General features: G+C 49.3%; 1 protein-coding gene across 1 annotated transcript; it reads left to right on the top strand.

Annotated features, from left to right (window-relative positions):
• Positions 1–7984: 7984 nt before the first annotated feature.
• Positions 7985–20884, top strand: LOC128935242 (solute carrier family 22 member 13-like). The gene is made up of 10 exons (XM_054273402.1): positions 7985–8356; positions 9724–9827; positions 10264–10418; positions 10522–10690; positions 11123–11243; positions 11820–11914; positions 12404–12618; positions 20297–20405; positions 20521–20731; positions 20858–20884. Exons 1-10 carry the CDS (start codon positions 7985–7987, stop codon positions 20882–20884), a joined length of 1578 nt encoding a protein of 525 aa, XP_054129377.1.
• Positions 20885–22222: the final 1338 nt, after the last annotated feature.

Genomic DNA, 22222 nt, shown 5'->3' with positions numbered 1-22222 from the left:
AGATACAGAAACATCTTTCCTGTTTCATAGAAACACAGAGTCAGAGAATGTTTTAGATTGGAAGGGACCTTAAAGATCATCTAATTTCAAAGCCCTGCCATGGGCAGGGACGCTGTCCTGTGGATCAGGTTGCTCAGGGTCCATCCAATCTGGCCTTGAACATTTCCAGGGAAGGGACACCCACAGCTTCTCTGGATGCCAACTTGTTTACTCTGGTCACAGCTCAAATCTGGCCATCAGCCCCTCCACATGAGGCCAGAAAGTGAACTTGTCTTTTCTTTGAGCTGAAAATGCTGCAAACCAGGGTAGGAACATATGGGGAAAAAAACAGAGGGATCAGAAAGCCCCAGCAAAACTGTGGCAAATAATAAGCTCCCTACAAAGAGGCAGAGCTGTCCTCATGTGAGGGAGTGTCAGTATGCGGCATTCACATTCTCTGATAAAATCCCTTCATCCAGGATTTTTCTCCTGGGAAGCTGAGAAGCCTCAGATAAAAGGAAAATAATTCTTATCTCATTTGCTTCTCCTCTGTTTTGCTTATGTGGAATGTGGTTGCAGATTGTTTACCCACAGGTGATTGTTCCATTGGATTCTGGTGTGAGTTGTTTTCACTCTTTGGCCAATCAGGGCCAAGCTGTGTTGAGACTCTAGAAAGAGTCACAAGTTTCATTATTATCTTTTTAGCATTCTGTAAGTATCTTTATTATATTCTTTAATATAATATAGTATTATAAAGTAATAAATTAGCCTTCTGAGGACATGGAGTGAGATTCATCATTCCTGACTTCATCAGGACATTCCCTGCAAATACAAAATCAGTACTTAGAGCATTGATCTGTCAGAGTTAGGCTGGGCCCAGCTGTGCTCCTTCTGGGGCTTTGGAAAGACCTGCATTTCAGATTAACCCACCAGCTGAGCCTCTGCTTTGCACCACAGTGAGGGGTGCACAGAGACATCCCCACTGCCACCTGCCTGCTCGGGCTCACTTGGCCAGGCAGAATACCTGGAGCTATTTCTACAGCTGAGCTGATAGCCAAGATTCTTTTTCCCCCCTCTCTCTCCACTGGTGTGGCTGGTGCTGGCAGTGAGTTCCAGAGAGATTCTCTGGGCTTTTCACTTAAAGAGGTGTTTGGGGAATCAGGCTGTGGCACACAACACAATCCAGAGAGTAAACACAGTGGAGCCAACCACCAGATCCATGGAGCTGTGGAAGCTTTACACTGAAATGAGCTGCCTTTCCAGGGTTTGAACTATGTCTGTGTGAGCAGCCATGAGATACCAGTGATTCCAGGAACTGCACAGAGTTTTTGAGTCAGAGCAACATTTCTCACCTTGCTCAAGGTTTTTAAATAATTCAATTGAATGAATCATTTACTCTCAATCAAATGAACATATTTTTTCTCATCAGAGATGCAAGGGTGTTCTGTCTTTCTGTTCTGACTGAAAATCAACACTGGCCCATCCAAGATGACAGGCAATTAGAGTCAGACAGGAATCTCAACTCTCCTAATAGATCTGCAAGAGAACAACAAGAAAACTCAACGGAAGCAGGAGATTCAGTAAATTACCTTGCAGATGCACTTCCAGCTGGTCATGACTCAGTTATTTAACCTCAGTCTCTCCTTCCTCAGCCCATGCTGAAAGAAATGTGTGCCTCCTGCCTGAAGCCTGTGTACCCCATGGAGCGTGTGGGTACGGACCAGCTCTGTGTGCACCGCTCGTGTTTCTGCTGCCGCGTCTGCGGGAGGAACCTGAGGTGAGTGGTCAGAGCATTTATTCCTAAGGAATGCCCAAGTAGCTCCCATCAAATTTGTCCAAGGGTGATTCTGACAGAGCAGGACTCAGGAAATGAGCAAAAGGGCCAGGCAGTTTCCCTGATTCCATCTGCCTCTGCATCGTGGAGGCTGAAATCTGCCCACCTACGGATCAGGAATCTGCATGGATGGTGGTGCAAGGGTGAGCTGGAACTACAATAAATACTCACAGTTTGGGAATACTGACAGGAGATGTAGTTGGAGGAGTCATTTGGGTGTCTCCTATGTTCATAGAATCATTATGGTTGGAAAAGGCCTCTAAGATCATTGAGTCCGACCATTTACCCAGCACTGTCCAGCACCAAATCACATTCCCAAGCTTCACATCAAGCCAGGTAGGTTGGAAGGCACCTCTGGAAGCTTCCACCCACCCTTCTCAGGCCCAAGGAGAGCAGGAGCTCAGGAACATGCCCAAGAAAGTGTGAATGGCTTCAAGGCTGGAGGTTACACAATCTCACTTGGGGGCCCCTTTGAACATCTGACCACCAGAGAAAATGGCTTTTCTTGCATCTCATCTCAACTCCCTGTGTCACAACTTGTTCCCATTGTCTCTCAACCTGTCACTGTCCCCCTCCAAGAGCACTCCACCCCCGTCTTCTCTATAACCTCCCATAAAACAGACACAGCTGTGAGTTTCTCCCTCCTAACCTTCTCCTGGCTAACCCAGCTCTCAGCCTCTCCTCAGGTCACACAGGTCCCTCACCACTTCAGTGGCTTTTTGCTGGATTCCTTCCAGTACAGCAATGTCCTTTTTGCTGTGAAGAGCCCAAAACTGGACAAAGTATTCCACATAGAATCCTACAAAAGTCAAATATAGAGGAACATTCACTTCTCTTTGCCATGCAGCTCAGGATGATTGGCTTCCCTATCCCCAGGGCACAAAGCTGACTTGTTTTAGCTTCTCAGTGGCTGACACAGCCACCCCTGTGAGGCTGCTTGAAATCCTGCTGCCCCCAGCTCTGCAGACCCTTCCTTCCATCCTGAAGTTGTTGTATGATGGGAGCCCTGGGCACTTTTACCCTTAAGGTTCACTCTGTGCATACACGGGCAGAGATGAAGTGCTGGTGTGTAGCCTGGCCTGTAAATGAGAAGGGGATTGCACACAACCTGGGCTACAGCCCCCAGCGGTATTGCAAGGAAATGTTTAATTTTTCACGTTGTTTTGGTGTTTGAAAGAAAAATCAAACATATTCTGAGAAAGCAAACACCACTTTTGAAAGGTTTCATTCTTCAACCCCCTCCCTCCCTTCCCCATTGAGAAATGGCTTTCCTGAAAGCCTGTCCATCAGTGCCACAGCTCCCCTCCCTCACAGCCACTGACAGCTGTGCCAATTTGTGTTTTCCAGCTTGCAAAACTATGCTGCCCTCCACGGGGTGTTCTACTGCCAAGTCCACTACAAGCTGATGGCTGGGGCTGGAAGCAGAGGAGAGATGGAAAGGCTGGAGCACTACCAGGTTCAGCATGGACCACAGCCCCAGGACTGGTGTAACAGGGCCAAAAAGACTGAAACAAGAGAGAAACCCACATCCTTCAATGCACAGTGTGACCTGCAGTTGGCTGAGCACAGGAACAGCAGGGCTGTCCTCAAAGGGAACAAGCTCAGAGCAGTCTGGCCACCTTCAGAACCAGCCTTGGCTGTAGGTGGGAAAGCTGGAAATGGAGTGTGCTCCTGGAAAAAGCCTGCACTGAGCCTGCAATCCCACCAGGCTGCAGGCAGGATGGTGCTCAGGGGTCAGGAGGGAGCAGTGGAGAAGGGAAGAGTCTTACCTGGAATCACCTACACCAAGGAAAGAGAGCAGGGCTGTTCCTGGCCCAAGAACAGAGAGCTGAGAGGCCCTGGAGAGGCTGGGGATGGGGATGTGCCTGAAGGGAAGCAGGGTGGGAAGGTGTCCCAGAGAGTGGCCGCAATCCAGCAGGGCCAAGCCCAGCTGAAGACAGAACCTGCCTGTGCCTCCCTCCCTCCCATCCTGGAGCCTGTGAAAGCCCTGCCTGGTGCCTCACTGGCTCCCCATCCCACACACCAAAGCACCAAACCCACCCCCAGGATGTACCTGGGGGGCACAGGGGGCTGCACTCTCACTGCCACAGAGGTGCCAGTGACACCAAACAAGGTCTGTGGGTCACTGAGCACACCCAGTGAAGGAGGCACAATCACAGGTGACAAACCGGAGCTGACCACAGCCCCCCCAGATACTGCAGGGGCCAAGCATCACCCTGAAGAGGGAATGAACAGCACACAGGCCACTCATGTGCCAGGAGAACCCCAAACCAGAAACACCACAAATACTGAGCTAAAATATACAGCTGAGGATGCTGATTCCCCTGAAGATGAAGCTGAAGAAGCCCATTCCCCCTCTGGAGTGCTGAGGACCTCTTCTGTATATCCTGGTTCCCTGGAGCCAGGAGGGCCAGGTGTGTCACCTGAGATCTCTGAAATGCTGAATGAAAAATCAAAGACAAACACCAGAGAATTCCCTGGCAAACAGATGCCATTAACTCTGGGGGAAGCTCTGCAGCCATCCAGCAGAAGTGATTTGCCTGGAATTGAGAGCAAAGGGGCAGAATTTGAGAAGACAAAAGAAGAGAAATCAGTAACTATGCCAGCTTCTCTGGAGGAGCCCAGTCCTGAGCATACATCTCAGGAAAATGAAGCTGAAAAGAGCAGAGTCTTCTCAGCTGGTAGTCCAGACGGGACAGATGATCATAATGCATCCTCTTTACAAGAAACAGAACCCAAGGACACGTGTGGCCCACTGAAAAGTGACACCCATGAGGGTATTTGGAGACATGATACCAAATCATCTGGCAAGGATTTTCTAATATCAACAGACACACCTCTGAAAGGAACTTGTGCCCCTTGCCCCTCACATGATGAACTCAACAAGCCCAAGTCAAAGGAATCCAGGGAAGTTCTTAGTGAAAAGACCTTGCACATTTCAGAGCAACCAGGCAAGACACCAGAATATTCCAAACTAAATACATCCTTGGACAAATGCAAAGCCCATCCAGTAGGTGAAGAAAAAGTGGATCTGAAACCTCCAGGGGAAAGCACTGTGCCTGTGTCACAGACTGGGGCCCAGAGCAAGGAGGCCAGAAACAGCCAAGCCTGTAGAGAGACACCAGGTAAAGGTTTCAGGCTTGGGAAAAACCCCTTCATTACCCTTTTTGGCTCTGAAGACAAAGGCAGAACTCCCAGGAAAGAAGCAACAACCCCAAGGAAACCCAGAAAACCCCAATCAGCCCTTGCCACTTTGTTTGGTCACTCCTTAGAGAAGAAGCAGAGTCAATCAGAAAAACCTGCAGGATCCTCAGAACAAGCAAATATTGATGGCAGCACAGAAAAGGCCCAGGGCCTCCTCAGCTCCTCCAGCCAAGCAAAGCAAAATGCCTCCAAGAATGATCAGCTGCCACAGCCTGGAAAGGTGGAGGCATTCCCTAAACACACCCAGGAGGGCTCTGGAGGATCCTCAGGCTCTGCTGATGTCCTGTTGTCAGCTCCCATGTCATATGATGATAAATGTGAGAGAACTGAAGTTGACATTCATGACGAAGAGTCTTTAAATAGTCAGGTTTGGCAGCAACACAACAGCTCTTGGCCCCCTCTCATGCCAGCACAGAAGAGTCAGAAAGAATCTGCAGGAAGCTCAAACCATGGACCAAACCCTCCACAGCTTCCTCCAGAGCTTGTGCCTGCAGCTGACAACAGCAAAAATCTCACTGGGGAAAGGAATCACCATGGTGCTCATATGCCAGGAACCCAGAACCTGGTGAGCTTGGATGCCCAGGACACAGGGGCACAGGATGGGATATTTTTTTCACCAGGCAATTCAGAAGAGTTACCCAAGGATGCTGAGCTTCAGTTTGGCAACATGGATTTTCTGGGGGGCAGTAACTTATTCTTTCCTGGACAAGATTTCCCCAGTGCAGCAAATGAAACTCCAAATTCAGATTTGCAAAACTCAGAGGCAGAAACTCCACCTTTCTTTGATCCAAAGCCTTTTGATTTATTCCAGGAAATCTCATCAGAAACAAACACCTCACTAGAGCTCTGGGACACCTCCAGCCTCTCGCTTCTTGATGGGCAGGATGAGATTAATATGAGAGACCTGGAAGGGATTCAGGGCTGTGAACTCCTGCTGCAGGTGGATCCACAACGCCAGGCTCCAAAGGCAGCAGAAGAAATGTTTGGGATGGGTCCCAGTGCTGAAGGCTCCACAAAAAAGCATCTCCCTCCACAGGATGACAATTGTCCCTCAACATACATGTTCAGCAGCTGTGCTTCTGAAATCTCCAATCAGGGTGTCCTTGATAATTTTCATGTTGATTCCACCAAAACAGACCAGGATGCTTCTGAAAAAATGAACAAGAGCAGAAAAACATCAGGAGACAAGGAAGATTATGACAGTCTGTCTTCTGAAGACTTGGAGATGTTAAATTATGATCTTTCAGAGAAGGAGTTCTTTATATAGGTGAAAAAAAATTTATAAAAAACAACACAACCCTCCCTGCAGCACAAGTTTTCTGATACAGGACCAAAAGTGATTCTTGAAATAAGCTGTACAATGATAAGCAAAGAAAAGTGAAATGAGTTTGCCAAGGTCGGAAGGGCAGAGGAGGGAAATGAACCCTGGTGTCCTGAAGTCTTGGGGTGTGGGGACATTGCTAAATCCACTCTCCCTGTGCCCCTGCACTCTACTCCTCTCCGAGTGCCCTTTGCATAAATATTACATAAAATAAATGTTATAGGAGTTAACAATTATACTCATGATAAACAAGCACAGGAGAAACCCCAGAGGGCCACAGCATGAACACGTGCACACTGAAAAGGGCCATAAAGCATATCAGTTCACATGTTTTAATCAGCTGTCTGTAAAAAATAAAGGTATTAAAATGATTAATTTTTAAAAAAGAACAAAATGAAATGAAAGGAAATGAAATTAAATTAAATTAAATTAAATTAAATTAAATGGAATAAAATAAAATAAAATAAAATAAAGTATAATAAAATTATAAAATAGCCCAATAATCTCCCTGCCTCACCAGTGCCAAAAGGAGGAATGGGAGGGGACACCATGAGCCGCACACAACAGGGTGAGCCTGAAGATTTGAGATTGATGCAAAGAAGGCAGGACAAGGACAAATGTCTCTGCCAGAGCAGATCTCCCCAGCCAGGTCATCCCACCAAGAAGCCAGAGATGCTTTCAGGGTTAAAGGAATCTCTGGAATTTGTGTAGCTCAGCCTCCTGCTCTGGGAATGTCTCTGAATAACACCAAGTCCACTCATCCAAGGATGTGCATGCAGAGCTGAGTGATGTTTGGCTGTGTGGTGTGTGCAGATGATAAATGCACTGCACTGGTGTGATTTTACACAACTGTAAGTAACATTTACTCCTCTCTTCTTTTATTCTGAACAGCACCAACCATTGGAATCTCACTCTCTCACTCCAGCTTAGGGGTGATGCTTTCAAATAAAATATTCTTCTCCTTTACTGACTCTTATAAGCACAACAGAGCTATTCCCACTCCTGAAACACCAATCCAGGTTGTGTGACCCAGGAGGAGTTTAGATCTAGTTTTATGACTAACCAGGGTTTCTACAAATGAAAACAGAGAGCTTGGGACACAGCTGCCAAGAGCAAGTCTATTGGACTACCAGACACATTTCCTGCTCCCGAGGAGAAGTGCTCTTCTGCTCCTCTTCCATATTCTCTCACATATCTCTGTCTCCAGGATGCGCTCTCTAGTCATTAAACCATTAATGGGAGCAGCAAACTTACTCTGTCTGCATCCCCATCCCCAGAAAAATTAACCCGCATTTGTAGAAGGCCACCTTCATGCCTCAGACACAAAGCTTGAGCTGCAGCACAGCTGCCTTCAGGAGGCCTTGTGACAATTGTCAGGCTGGAGAAGGACAAGATGTCCCTATACCATCCCCAAGAGTGACAGTGCTCTGGCACCTTTGATCTACTCTCTAGAGCAGGGAGGGAATGGCTGGTGACAAAGTGCAGCCTGCAGCACTGCACTGTATCATCAGAATGGACTGGTGTGCCAGTGCAGGTGCTCATTTTATCACACTGGATTAGGGCTTTAGTGCTCACACAGTTTAAACATTAATATTTGCCTATTTAAGCCATAGGCACCGGCACAGCCTGGCCACAGAGGTGCTGCCATGGCTGAGTTTGGGGACCTTTTAAAGGCTCTGGGGGAGTTTGGGCTCTATCAGAAACTTCTGATCCTGCTCCTCTTCCTCTCACTCCTTCTCAACCCTTTCCAAATGTTTGGCCAAGTGTTCATGGTGGTGGAAGTGCCTCACCACTGTGACACCAGCTGGATCCTTGCCGTGGGCCCCAACCTGACAGAGGAAGAGCAGCTGAACCTCACCCTGCCCCGGGGCCCCGACGGGCACTTTGAGCAGTGCTCCATGTTCTCCCCGGTGGACTGGGACCTGGATTCCATCCTGGCCTATGGGCTGAACCACACTGAGAAGTGCAGCAGTGGCTGGGTGTACCCCTCCGAGCAGCCACCGTCCCTGCTGACCGAGGTCTGTACCTGCTGCTGCATCTGCTGGGCTGTGGAAGGGAGGGATGGGAATATCCTGGGCTGTGCTTTGGTCAGCCAGTGCCAGCTGTGGTGCAGAAGAGCTGTGGGTGAGACTTTCAGAATAATGTCTTACGTCAAAAGTTCTTCAGCATTTTTTCCTTCCCTCTATGGATATCCAGCTTTCTTTAGGCAAAAGTCCTTCAGCCTTATTCTCTTTCCTCTATGGTTATCCAGCTTACTTTCTGCAACTCTAAAATACTTGAACTATCAGTGGTTCCAGTAATTTCTCCACTGTAAATGTCTGGATCTGCAGATTCCAGGGATCAATTTGCAGGTTAATGTTTGGCACTTTTGTTTACATTTAACCTGGGTACAAAACAAGAGAAGTGCAATAAGCCAATACTAACCATGACCACAAGCCTCATTGCCTTCTGTCATTGCCTTCTGGGAGGGGATGGAATATCCTGGCCTGTGCTTTGGCCAGCCCATGCCAGCTGTGGGGCAGTCAGGCTGAGATTTACTGCAGGGTTTTGTCTCCATCACACAGATGGCAGCTGGAATCCCTGGAGCTCATTGCAGCAAGGCCATGGTGAGGATTCCTGGGGAGGGCACAAGCAGGGACTATGGGGTGTGAGTCCAGCACATGTTGTGCCCACCATCTGTCCCCTTTCCACTCTCCAGACCCTTGACTTCATGATGTAGCTGCATGGAGTGACCTTCTGGGAATCCCTGCCACAGTACCCCCTGTTCTTCTGCCTGCTTCTACTCACAGCATCTCTGTAAAAGACATTTACCTTCCAAGTGATTGTCATTGATATTTCCTGGGCCTCCAGGAACCCTCAGAAAGGCAACAAGACATGCCAGGGCCTTGCAGTGGAGCAAAAGCCTTGTTTATCAGCATCCTCAACTTCTCCATTCTGCCTTTCTCCCACCTTCTAGTTTACATGGTTGTAGTCTGTCAAACATTGTATTTTATGTTCTTGGAGGTCTTTTCCAACCTAAATTATTCCATGACTCTGTGATTCTCCCTGTGTGGACCTTTGCTCCTTTCTCATTTTCCCTCATTCTTACTCCCTTCTTTCCTACCTGCCAGCTCCAGCACTTTCTCACAAGTACCTTCCATGGAGCTAGAACACAGGACAAAGTCCAGCCTCTGGCATTTGCAAAGGCTCCTTGGTGTCCCTGGAGCACCAAGTCCATTCCAGACAAGGCTTCTCTGCAGGTGTCAGCAGCTGCATCCCTTCCCATTCCTCCTTTATCAGTAAAAAACACTGCTCTCCTCCTCTTTCCACCCAGAAAGGCTGCCCAAGCCCAGAGAGCAGCTGGACTCTGTCCAAAGCAACAGCTTCTGTGTTTTCCTTCCTCCAGTTTGACCTGGTGTGTGACAGGGCGGTCCTGAATGATGTCTCCCAGTCCATCTACATGGCTGGCCTTCTCATTGGAGCCACGGTCTTTGGGATGCTGAGTGACAGGTGAGGAAACACAGTTCCTTCCCACAGACACTGCCCAACAACCAGGGACAGCCCAGATCAGGGGGCAGACTGCCCATGCACTGAACCTTCACAGGATGCAATCCCCTTGCCTGAGATTGGGCATCTGGGCCCACCTGAGAGCTCTGGAAATGTCTGAGGGTGGAAAAGAGAGGCAGATACAGCCTTGTGGGGGGGTTCGTCAGCAACCACAAGTTTAGCCCCTGTGGTGTCTCAGGCTTTGCCAGAACCATGATGGGTCAACACTGGAGACACTGATTTTTCTGCGCATTGTTTCTTGGGGTGTAAAGAGGAGCTATGTTCACATGGGTGTCAAATCTCCTCTGGTTCTCAAATCACTTTCCATCCCTCCTGGGCTCTTCCCTCTCCCCTTGGGGTCTCTCCAGGTACTGACTGGGTCTTCCCTCTCCTTCCACAGGATAGGCAGGCGGCCAGTCTTTCTCATCTGCATCCTCCTGCAGGCCGTCTTTGGCCTGGCAACTGCCTTTGTGCCCCACTTCTATGTGTTCATGGCCTTCAGGTGTGTCGTGGGAGCTGCCGTGTCAGGAATTATGATTGCAGGCGTGTCCCTGGGTGAGTGGGACGCCCTTGCCCTGAGGGAGCAGATGTGGCCTCACAAGACACAGTAACAAAAGAGAAACCAAAAAAACCCCTGAACGTTTGTTTTTCCTCTTAGCTACAGAATGGGTTGGTGTCTCCCACCGGACAATGGCGCTGGTCATCACTCACACGGCTGGCGCTATTGGGGAAATGTTGGTGGCTGGTTTGAGTTATGGAATTCGCCACTGGAGGCTGCTGGAGATTGCAGGATCTGCTCCTATGTTTGCCCTTTTCTTCTATATTTGGTAAGGAGGAGCAGGGCAGAGCTTCTGGAAGACTAAATGCTGATGTAAGGATGTGAGAGAGGAGGAGGCAGCAGCTCAGAACCAAGCTGGGTCTTTCCCATCGGAGTGCAGGTGCTGCAGGAGCTGCTGCAGAGCTCAGCACATCTCCCTGGGCCCTGCACTGCTGACAGCAGCAGCTGCTCTGCTCCAGGTCTCCACATGTGGCCTTTGAAGCCTAAATTCAGGGTGTTTAGACCCATTGATCCCATGGGCCTTTCACTTCAGAGTTGGGCTTGATGATCCTTGTGGGTCCCTTCCAACGCTGAAGGTTCTGTGGTTCTGGGATCTGATCCTGTGGTGATTCCAAGGCTTGCTGGACACAGTCCCAGAGAAAGGGGCTGTGGGGGATCTCAGCAGGACACAGCAGCATGTGCTGGCCTCCTCTCGTGGCAGGGTGCTCCCAGAGTCAGCTCGCTGGCTGGTGACCAAGGGCAGAATCGAGGAAGCCAAGAAGGTGCTGCAGAAGGCGGCGGCCACCAACAAGCGCAGCCTCCCACCAGAGCTCCTGGAGCAGGTACTGGGGGGCCCTGGCCTCAGACACTGCCCTGGGCCTGGCAGCAGCCCCTGGAGCTCAGCTCATCCCAGAAACCTCTCTGCATTCCCACTGGGGCTGCTCTGGCCATGGGCTCTGGGGGACTCCAGCTCCAGCTGAGTTCCACAGGGACCAGGTCATGGAAGAGGCCCAGCCTCTGCTAAGGATCAGCCTCGAGCTTTCTGGGGTCCCCCTGGGCATGTGGGAAGGACTGAAATGCTTCCCTGGCTTCTCTCCTCTGAGCATTCCAGGAGTGTCACTGATGGGCACAGAGTCTCTCTCTTTAGCCTGTGTGTTTCCATGCAGAAATGCCTGAAGGGGAGTTCCCTCCTTGCCCACCCCAAAGTCTCCACACTGGGGAGATGTTCATCCTGAGGAACCTCTCAGTCACCATGCCCTGTGCTGGGCACACAGAGGGCAGTGCGGCTGCCCTCCCTGCCAGAGCACTGCAGTCACAGGCCTGTCCCAGTGATGCTTCCCATGTTCTGCAGGTGGAAAAGGAGCTGGACATGGGTTTCCTTTTGCTGCTCTGACTCTTTGTCTTTCTGTGTTTTGAAGTTGAAGCCTGAGAAAGAGGTCAAGTCTGGAAGTTTCCTGGATCTCTTCAGGACAAAGAACCTGCTGAAGGTGACTTTAATCATGTCATGTGTCTGGTAAGACATTTCCTCGTCCCCTCTGTTAAAACTACTAGGTGAAAGAAAAGAAGTTGATGGTTGACAAGAACAGTAAATTAAAATGATTTTTCTTGTAGTACACATGTGAACGTCTTGATCTGCTATCTTTCCGCCTCCACATTCTGGACAAGATTTACCATGTCTGAGCATAGGAAGAAGATTCTTTTCCATGATACTGTGGGGTTTGTTAGAAAGGCTTGAGTAATTCCAGCTTTGGCAATCCCTGGGCCCTGGAGTAGTTTTGCACCTCTCTAGGAGCTTTGGGGTCAGTCTAGAATTTGCAGATCCATTCTGCTTTATCTCCTACAACTACGACACATACAACCTTCAAAGGTGCTGACTAGAACTAAAACAGAGATTGCTGGGAATTTAAATACCTTCCATGTGTTCTAACCTTTCTAAATTTTGGTTATAAACTCCCAGAAAACATCTGGTGACATGTTCTATCCTGCTTTACTTGAATTTCAGGTTTGCAGACAGCATTGTCTACTATGGGCTGAGCCTCAGTGTGACAGATTTTGGCCTGGACATCTACCTGACACAGCTGGCCTTTGGGGCAGTAGGTCTTCCAGCTCGAATTTCCTGCATTTTCCTGCTGGAATGGTTTGGGAGGAAGAAAGTGCAGGGCATTCTCCTGCTGCTGGCTGGCACGATATGCCTCATCCTCACTGGCATCCCTGAAGGTGAACCTTCCCAGCCTGTGAGCAGAGCGGGGCAGTGCCCTGCACATCCCGACCCTTGCTCAGAACCATCCTCCCACCCTGGCAGACCCACGCTCACTCCCACAGGCTCAGCTGCCCCCACTGTCACAGCCCAGGCTGCTTCATCCCCAGCATTCTGGCTTCCCTCACCTTGGATTCCTTCTCCCTCAGGGCTGTGCTGGTTCTCCACAGCTCCTGGCCCTTGGCAGGCAGTGTCCATTGCCCACCACCCACACACTGGACGTCACCATCCCCTGGCAGAAAGCTATAGCAGAAGTAGTGCTTTGAAAGCCACCATGTCTCCCTTTCTTAGATGAAGAGAAAAAGCAAATGCCCCTCATCAGTTTGCATCTGATTGTGCCCCAATCCATGTAGATGTGCCCTGCTACTGTGCCAGGGCTCTGAGTGAGACTGAAGGTAACAGTGGGGCTTTGTCAAGGCAGTTGCTGTTCAAAGACTTGTGACCGTCCCAAAGAAGTGTCTTGAAAAAGACATCTCAGGGGCACAGGCATGTCTGTGCTCATGCTGAGTGATTTCAGAACTTTTGTGATCCGGGAAATGCAAATGGCGAAATGGGGTCTTTGTGCAGGGTTCTAAGAAGAACCTTTATTGAGCTTCTTCCTCAAAATAATACAGGGATGAAGAGCCTTTCAGGCAGGGAAAGCAGGGATTTATATTCGGATTTTGAGGGGCAGGGCAGAACACCAGGCCCAATGGGATGAGCACACAGGGGTGGAGCAAGGGGGAACGGCCAATGGGATACAGTGAATCTGCATGTCACAGCAAGGCATGCTGGGTGAAGCCTTTTTCCTCACCCTCACCAGCGCGGTTATAGCTTGAGGGGTTTACCCTCCAGGGGAGCATTGTGGGCTTCTCTCCTGTTGGCCCACCAGCCTCCACAACTCCCTCTTCTTTATTTAATAAAAAGCCTTGCGGGAGGAGGTGAGAAATTGGTATGGGGAGAAGGTTATGGAAAACAGGGAAAAAACTGGGAAGGAGGAAGACAGAGGAGGGGATATGGTACCAAGATAAGTATGAAGGTAAGTGTGATTCTGGGGAAATAACTTGCTTAAACTTGTCTGGTACTTTGCGTCGTCTGTTATCTGGTGATGGGAAGGTTGACTTGGCGTTGTAGTTGATGACGCCATCTTCATCCCCAAGTGCTGTTCCTCTGGTCTTCTGGTAGATCTGTATTTGTCTCAGTAGAACTTTTGTTATTGTCCATGGAGGTGGTGTTTGCTGTGCCTAAATTTTTGGCATTTTTGGGAGCCATCTTGGGCCTGATGGTGTTGAGACACAGGCATAGTCTCTTCCCCAGGTAATCAGTTAGAAAAGTCCAGATATTTGCTAGGTTTCAGGATCCTTAATCAGCACCAGCGGTTTCTCTTCAAGCTTAGCTCTGGCCAAATTTGAGAAATGCTGAGGTACAGGGGATGTTTGGCTCGAGAAGGAACAATTTAGAAAATTAATAACGTAAAGAGCCTTACGGCGCCTCTCAATGGGAGCTATAATCTCTGTTCCTCCCCACTGCTGATTGAGGACCCTTGTAAGGGTGCCATGAGTCCTTTCTACAATTGATTGCCCTGTGGGAGATTGTGGTATGCCTGTACTGTGCTTTACGCCCCATTGGTTGAAGGACTCTTAGCTTGTTGGAGACATAAGCAGGGAAATTATCTGTCTTAATGCTTTCTGGGACTCCCAGAGTTGTGAGCGCCAGGAGGAAGTGCCTGATGTTGAACGCTATGTTTAGCATTCTCTCCTGTGTGTGCTGAGGCAAACACCACACCAGAAAAGGTATCTATGGATACATGAAATTATTTTAACCTCCCAAAAGATGGGAAGTGGGTCACATCGGTCTGCAACAATTGGCAACTCTCGAGGTCTCTGGGGTTGACCCTGGAGCCGACGATGGAATTTGGTAGGCTTGACAATTTGAGCAAGTGGCTACCACAGCTCTTGCTTGCTCTCCGCACAGGTGAAACATCCTCATGAGAGCTGGGATATTTTGATGATAGAAACCGTGTGACAGCTTTGCCTGGGCGAAGGTGTCAGGAACATTGGCAGTTTTAGCAGACATGGCTAGTGAGTCTGCCTTCTTGTTTCCCTCCATGATGGCGCCTGGGAGGTCAGTGTGTGACCTCACATGCATTTTGTGGTATGGTTGCTTTCTGTGGGAGATGAGATATATTAATTTAGAAAGCATGCGGTACAAATTTGGGTTAGAGAACTGTTTTAAAAGAGTATGTTCTGCCCTCATAGCTACTCTGGTTATGTAGGCCAAATCTGTTACCAGATTAAAAGGTTCTTGGAATTTCTCAAAAGCTCTGACGATGGCAGTTAATTCTGCAATTTGTGGGGATCCTTCCACCATTTGGACATCAGACTGCCCCTTCTGTGTCCTGGGAACCATCCAAGTCATTACTGGCTTGTGGGATCCTCCTAAGTTGTCAGTAAAAACCATCAGAGCTTTGAGAGATGTTCTACAATGCGTTAGTTTAGGGACCAGACTGACAGCCAAATTGAACAGTTTGTGTTTTGGAAGATGAATAGAAATCTGGCCCATGTAGCTATCTAGGGTGAACTGGAAGATCTCATTGATCCCCAGTCATCAATGGAAGGTAAATGTATGTGAACTCACACCCCACAAGCGTGCAGAGGTGAGTCCTAGCCTTTTTGATTAGATTTGCCATAATTTCTTGAGGAGTAGTATTGGTCTTAGTAAGTTGATTATGGGGAAAGACCCACTCAATAATTAAAAGGGGGTCTTTCAAACTTGCATCCCATTGAAAAATTAGGGCATGGAACCCTGGGGCCTTACCTAAGAAAATCAGTTGGAAAGGCAGGCTGGCTCGTAATGGTGGGCTTGACACAAAGACAGGGCCTCCTGGACCTTGATGATGGATTCCCAGGCCTCCGGCGTGAGGATGCATGGCAAATCCAGGTCCTCACTGCCACAGAGCAGGTTGAAGAGTGGTACAAGGACCTCCATCATTATCCCCAGCAGCGGACGTACCCAGTTGATGGACCTGCAGAACTGGTGTAGGTCTCACAGGGTTTTCAGGTCATCCTGGATGGCCAGTTGCTGGGACACAATGGTCCACTCATGGATCCAGAGTCCCCGATTAGTCCAGAGGCAGGCAGGCTGGATTTTGTCTTCGTGGATCTCTAAATCAGCCTCCTCAATGGCTCTGATAGTTCTTTTTAAAGTTACTTTAAGGGAATTTTCTTCAGGTGGGCAGATGAGGATATCATCTATGTAGTGAGAGAAGACCGCATCAGGGAACAGGCCCCTCATGGGCGAGAGGATGTGGACTACATACCACTGGCATATAGTCAGGGAGTTTTTCATTCCTTGAGGAAGGACCAGCCGTGGCCCCTTTTTAGAGAGGCCTGCCTGTTTGAGGATGAGATCAAAAACACAAACTTGAGGGCATCTCAAGGATGGAGGGGGATATTAAAGAAACAGTCTTTAATATCAGTGATGGCAAGTTTCCAGTCCTAGGGCAGCATAGAAGGGCAAACTGGGCTGCAGGGGACCCATGTCTTCAGTGGCGTCATTTGTTTTCCTGAGTTCAGAGAGGAGCCTCCACCTATCTTTGCCAGGTTTTTTCAAAACCAAAATAGGGGAGTTCCAAGGGCTGTTGATCTCAGTGATGTGGCCCTTGGCAAGCTGCTCCTCCACAAGGGCCTCTAGTGTGCTCAACTTTTCATTAGAGATGGGCCACTGATAAACCCTCACCAGACAATTTTGTCTCCAGATGAGTTGAGGGATGGTAGGACTGGCGTACTTGCCAGTGGCCCCAACTAAAAAATCTCTACTGGATTTTTAGAGAGGCTGCCCACTGGGATATGAGGTGCCTGCCCCAAAGGGTGGTTGGTGTCCTCACTACAAATGGGCTGATGGTCTCCATCTTGCCCACAGGACCTTCTACGACAATATTTATTTTATTTCTCATGGAAGCTGCTGCACCTCCAATCCCCAAGGTCATCCCCACCATGGGCTGTAGTTCCCAATTTGCTGGCCACTCAGAGCAGGCGATGATGGTGACATAAGCCCCAGGGCCCAGCACGCCCAGCCGGTAGATCTTCTCCCCCTTGCAGAACAGGCCACACTCAATGATGGGTTTGTTTGAGCCCACAGCCTGCACCCACATGATGATGGGGTTGAGGGGAACCTGTTCCAGGCAGTCTCTGGGTAATAGAAAAACCTGTGCAATTGGCGTCACAGTGGAAAGGGGGAAAGGTGGTTCAGTGCAACAGATTGAGACCAAAATTTCATCTTCGGATTCTATAGTCTGTACTTCTGATATGACATGAATTTCATCCAGTCCATTCAAAGTATGTCCTATGATTAGGATGTTCCAAGGACCAGTTTTTCCTGTAGGGATCTTATAAAGGCCCAGTTTTTCCTGTAGGGATCTTATAAATACCTTCACTGATGAAGTCAATTGACAGCACAGTTACCAACTGGCGCTGGGTGCCCACCTGTATCTTTCTTTATGTTGAAACTCCTGCATGTGGGGTGGAACACTTAGAGGTGGTCCTTGCTTCTCCTGTTCTTCACAAGTGGTAGGGAGAGCAGGACGGGACGGCCTCTGATTTGATGTTGTAGCATGGGGCTGTCCCACGCTCTCCTTCAGTTTCCTGGACTCTGTTAGTAACATGGCTGATTCTGGAGCCACTGATGGCTTTTCCGGTTGTCCTTGATGAGTAGTCTCTCGGGACAGTGCTTTAGAAAATATCTGAAATCACTGCAGTTGAAACATCTACAATTTTCTTTTGAAGCTATTGCTGCAAAGGCTCCTGATATGCCTTCTGCAATGCCCTTTGCAACGTCCTGCGCAACAGTGTTTTCCGTAGAATTGTATTTGGTGCAGGCTTCCACCATTTGCTCAATGGATGGTTCAATGTCAAGGGAAAGGGCTCTTACGATTGCTTTGCACTCTATATTTGCATTGGCCATGATCAGTTTATTCAAAACCTCCTTTCAGGCTTCTGGACTTTTTATTTGTCTTTCAAGTGCAACCTTAAGTCTATCAACAAATTTTATGAAAGTCTCATTCACTCCTTGTTTAATGTTCATGAAGCTCTGTGTTGGAATGGTGCCGTCATGAGTGAGAAGCAGTGATGATTTGGCAGCTGTAGCAATATCATTAAGTGCAGCTTCTGGTAAGTCTTTTGCTTGGTCCATGAGTTTTTGGAAGTTACCCTCTCCTGCCATTTGTTCAATTGTTAAATTTGGTTTGTTTGCATCTTTGGAATATGTATCTGCCAATGACTTTAGATATTTTTTCCACTGGCTTTCCCACAGCATGTACTTGGCTGGGGAGAGGAGGTGTTTTATGATGCTTTTAATGTCATGGGGTACTAAAACATGAGCACAGAATGTAGCTTCAAGTAGGTTCTTAAAGAAACGTGACCCCTGGCCATGCTCTTTGGCTGCCTCACAAAGCTCTTTAAGTTCCCTGTAGGGAAAGGTCTCCCAGGAGCTGGGTGATGTTGTCCTTCTCCCCAGTTTATACACAACTAGGAAGGCCAAGATTTTTTGGCCAGTTCTGGATCCCACTCCTAAGTGGCGTTGCTCTGGGTTTTGGCCCAGCAATACTCAGACCTGGGGCTGGAATCTGAGTCTGAGGAATCGCTACTCATCCTCCAAGCAGGATGGAGGGCACTTTATGACTGCATGGGGCCTTCTTGGGCAACCAGAATCTTCCAGTTGGTGAGCAGCAATGGAGGCCAATATGGATTCCTTTTGGTCGCTGTCATTGCTACTTCTGGCTCCAGTCTTGTGGGAACTGGAAGGGGAGTGACCATCTGGGGAGGAGCCAAAAACAGATGGGGTACAGGAAAGGATGGGGTCCAGGATGGGGAGGGAATTCCCAACGGAAGGGGAGTGTCCCAGCGCTGTTACACCCGTCGATGCAGGGGGAAGGGAGAAGCCGAGCAAGTTGGAGAGCACAGAAAAATGCAGAGGAGAGGCAGGAAAGTGGCCATTTTGGGGTGTGAGGGTGGGAAAACTTGGGCAAGGAGAGGATAAAATGGCAGGGCTGGCCATGTTACCAGCACCATTTTGCAGGGTAACAACAACGGGAAGAGACAAAACAGGGTATGCGGGTATAGGAAGAAAGTTGAGGGGAAAGTCCAGAGCAGCATGGCCTGTGCCATCCTGGCAAGGGGAGGAGAGAGATGGAGAGGCATCAGGGAGACAGCAGCAACCCTCTGCTGAATAGTGACATCCGCCTGCCAATTGCCCCTCTTGTGGGGAAGAGGGTTTAGGGGCTTGGGGAGAGGATGAAGAAAAACTGGTTTTGAACTGGGGACCCGAAACTTTTCCCAAATCATTCCCCATTTTCTTCATTGACTAAACAATAATGTGAAACAAAGGGTAAAATTTCCCAAAACTAATTAGAAAGAACAAAATCATGGTTAAGGTTATAAATCTCTTAAGATTCCCCATAGAAAACCTAAATTTCCCCACTACATGGGCACCCACAACTTGGAAAAAGATGTCTCTTTGAGATGGGCTCAGCTTAGGGCAAGTAAGACTGCTGACCATCCTCAAACTTCTATCCCACACACAGCAGCAAAAGAGAGAAAGAAAGGCAAAAGACCCCAACATAAACGCACAAACTTTTCTTTGGGCTAGCAATGCCCACGAGGCCAATGAAAACCTGCTGGATGGGTGGTCAGCCCATTGACCAGCCTCCAGCCTCTTCTTCAAGGTCTTCAGAGGGTCCCAGTCACCCCTCAGAGAGCCCTCACCAAAGTGCTGGAGGTTCTCCTTGGGGAAGTGGCTGCACCAACAGCGACTTTTCTCCTGCAGCAGGAAGCTGCAGGAGGCGCATCTTCGGGGACATCTTTGCAAAGGCCCCACATTGGGCGCCACTACTCACAGAGGGCATTGTTCAGAGTGCCACAACCATCCCAAAGAAGTGTCTTGAAAAAGACAACTCAGGGACACAGGCACATCTGTGCTCACGCTGAATAATCCAAGATATGCAGATGGAGAGACAGGGTCTCTGTGTAGGGTTCCAAGGACAGTCTTTATTGAGCTTCTTCCTCAAAAGAATACAGGAAAGAAAAGTCTTTCAGGCAGGGAAAGCAGGGATTTATATATGGATTTTAAGGGGTGGGGCAGAACACCCAGCCCAATGGGATGAGGGCTCAGGGGTGGAGCAAGGGAGAAGGGACAATGGGATACATTGAATCTTCATGTCACAGCAAGGCATGCTGGGAGAAGTCTTTTTCCTCACCCTAACCAGGGTGGTTATAGCTTGAGGAGTTTTCTCACCAGGGGAGTGTTATGGACTTTTTTCCTGTTAGCCCTCCAGACTCCACAAGGTTTCCCAATGCTTTCCAGGTCAGGGACGTGGCATTTGCAACTGAGCACTCCCCAAACGCCTGTGCTGGCTCAGCAGCTCACTTCAGTTGCACATCTCGAAAATGCTCAAGGCCTCAGGAGAAATCTGGGTTCTCTTTGCCAGAGAGTATTTTCCAGGTAAGGGTATGCTAGAGATCATTTCCAATGGGTTAGATGGTAGCTTTGCTTAGCAAGTCTACTAGAAAGGGCTGTCCCAAGAATTCCCACTGCAGAGAGTTCTGGTCCCAAGTGAACCATTCCCCTGGAGATTACAGTGGTCATTTCTCCTCCTCCTTTCAGACCAGGCCGTGGTAATCACTGTCTTGGCCACCATCGGCAAGTTCACAGCCACAGCCGCTTTCTCCACCTCCTACGTCTACACTGCTGAGCTCTTCCCCACCATCCTCAGGTGAGGTGTCCCCCCACATCAGAGCTTCCTTCTGCCATGGCTGGAGGTGGCCATGGGGCCACATTCAGTGCAGGAGTGTTGACCCCTGCCCTCCCTGTGCCCCTCTCTCCCGCAGGCAGACGGGCGTGGGGCTGTGCTCGACCATGGCGAGGGTGGCCGGGATCCTGGCCCCGCTGATCATCCCCCTGGCCCAGTACCACCGGGCCATCCCCAAAGCCATCTTTGGGAGCATCCCTGTGCTGGTGGCCCTGTTCTGCATCCTGCTGCCCGAGACCCGTGGCGTTGACCTGGCAGATGACACAGGGAAACAACAACCTCTAGATGAGGTGGGTACAGGGAACTCTGAATTTAAGCGAAAAAAAAAAAAAAAACCAGCAAACTTAAGGCAAAGAAATTATCAGAATCAGGGATGAATACAGTCTCATCTCGTCCTCTTTCCTTCTTGTCTTCAGGAGCAGAAAACTGAAGTGTCTCTCTGAGACACCAGAGATGATGACAGAGACTTGGAGAAGGATGTCTGCAGATGCTAAGAGAGCAAGCGATGATGGGATAGGCACCACTAGCAATCTAGTCTGAGACCATCATTCTTGTAGCAGACCAGGGAGGCATTGCTGCCTGGAAACTGGTCTTTCACATGGTGAACACAATATCCATGGTCACACAGGGAGAGGAGATCTATGTCACTCTGCCTTTGGAACAGATGCACTTGCAAGTGTCCCTGAAACCCAGTTTGGTCATGCCTGGCTGGCTTCCCAATGTGTTCCCCAGTCCTTTGCAAGCTGGTACCCGTGGAACCATCCCTGTCGTGTTTTACAGCAATAAAGAATCACCAGTAGAGTGGCTGTACTGGGCAAAAGTGGGCACTGGGTTTGTCTCTCCTGCTCTCAATCCCTTGGGTCGTCGGGCTGCACCTCAGCCCAAGCCTCGATGTTTGATCAGGATGTCACTGCACCCCTGTCACACACGTATTTAGCTTTTCTTTCCATGTGCTGTTGAAGTTGAGTTTCTAAATTAACAATATAAATTATGCTCTGAGTTTGATAAGAGACACTTGTAATGCAATATGTGAATAATAAATGGTGTTGATTTTTTTTCCCTACTTTTTCACAGCTGGCCTTTGTTACTGCTCATAGCTCTGGTGTATGTTCCTGAAAAAAGCCTGCACTGAGCCTGCGACCCTACCAGGCTGCAGGCAGGATGGTGCTCAGGGGTCAGGAGGGAGCAGTGGAGAAGGGAAGAGTCTTACCTGGAATCACCTACACCAAGGAAAGAGAGCAGGGCTGTTCCTGGCCCAAGAACAGAGAGCTGAGAGGCCCTGGAGAGGCTGGGGATGGGGATGTGCCTGAAGGGAAGCAGGGTGGGAAGGTGTCCCAGAGAGTGGCTGCAATCCAGCAGGGCCAAGCCCAGCTGAAGACAGGACCTGCCTGTGCCTCCCTCCCTCCCATCCTGGAGCCTGTGAAAGCCCTGCCTGGTGCCTCACTGGCTCCCCATCCCACACACCAAAGCACCAAACCCACCCCCAGGATGTACCTGGGGGGCACAGGGGGCTGCACTCTCACTGCCACAGAGGTCCCAGAGACACAAAACAAGGTCTGTGGGTCACTGAGCACACCAGAAACACCACAAACCAACTGCACTAGAAATAAACACCTCACTAGAGCCCTGGGACACCTCCAGCCTCTCGCTTCTTGATGGGCAGGATGAGAATAATGTGAGAGACCTGGAAGGGATTCAGGGCTGTGAACTCCTGCTGCAGGTGGATCCACAACGCCAGGCTCCAAAGGCAGCAGAAGAAATGTTTCAAATGGGGCTCAGTG

The sequence above is a fragment of the Melozone crissalis genome, unplaced genomic scaffold (assembly GCF_028551555.1).
Source record: "Melozone crissalis strain CALT ecotype California unplaced genomic scaffold, PUWL_Pcris_2 ptg000016l_1, whole genome shotgun sequence".
In the NCBI taxonomy this organism is placed as follows: domain Eukaryota; kingdom Metazoa; phylum Chordata; class Aves; order Passeriformes; family Passerellidae; genus Melozone; species Melozone crissalis.
Note: the sequence above shows the minus strand (reverse complement) of the source record. Positions and strands in the feature narration are given on the sequence as shown.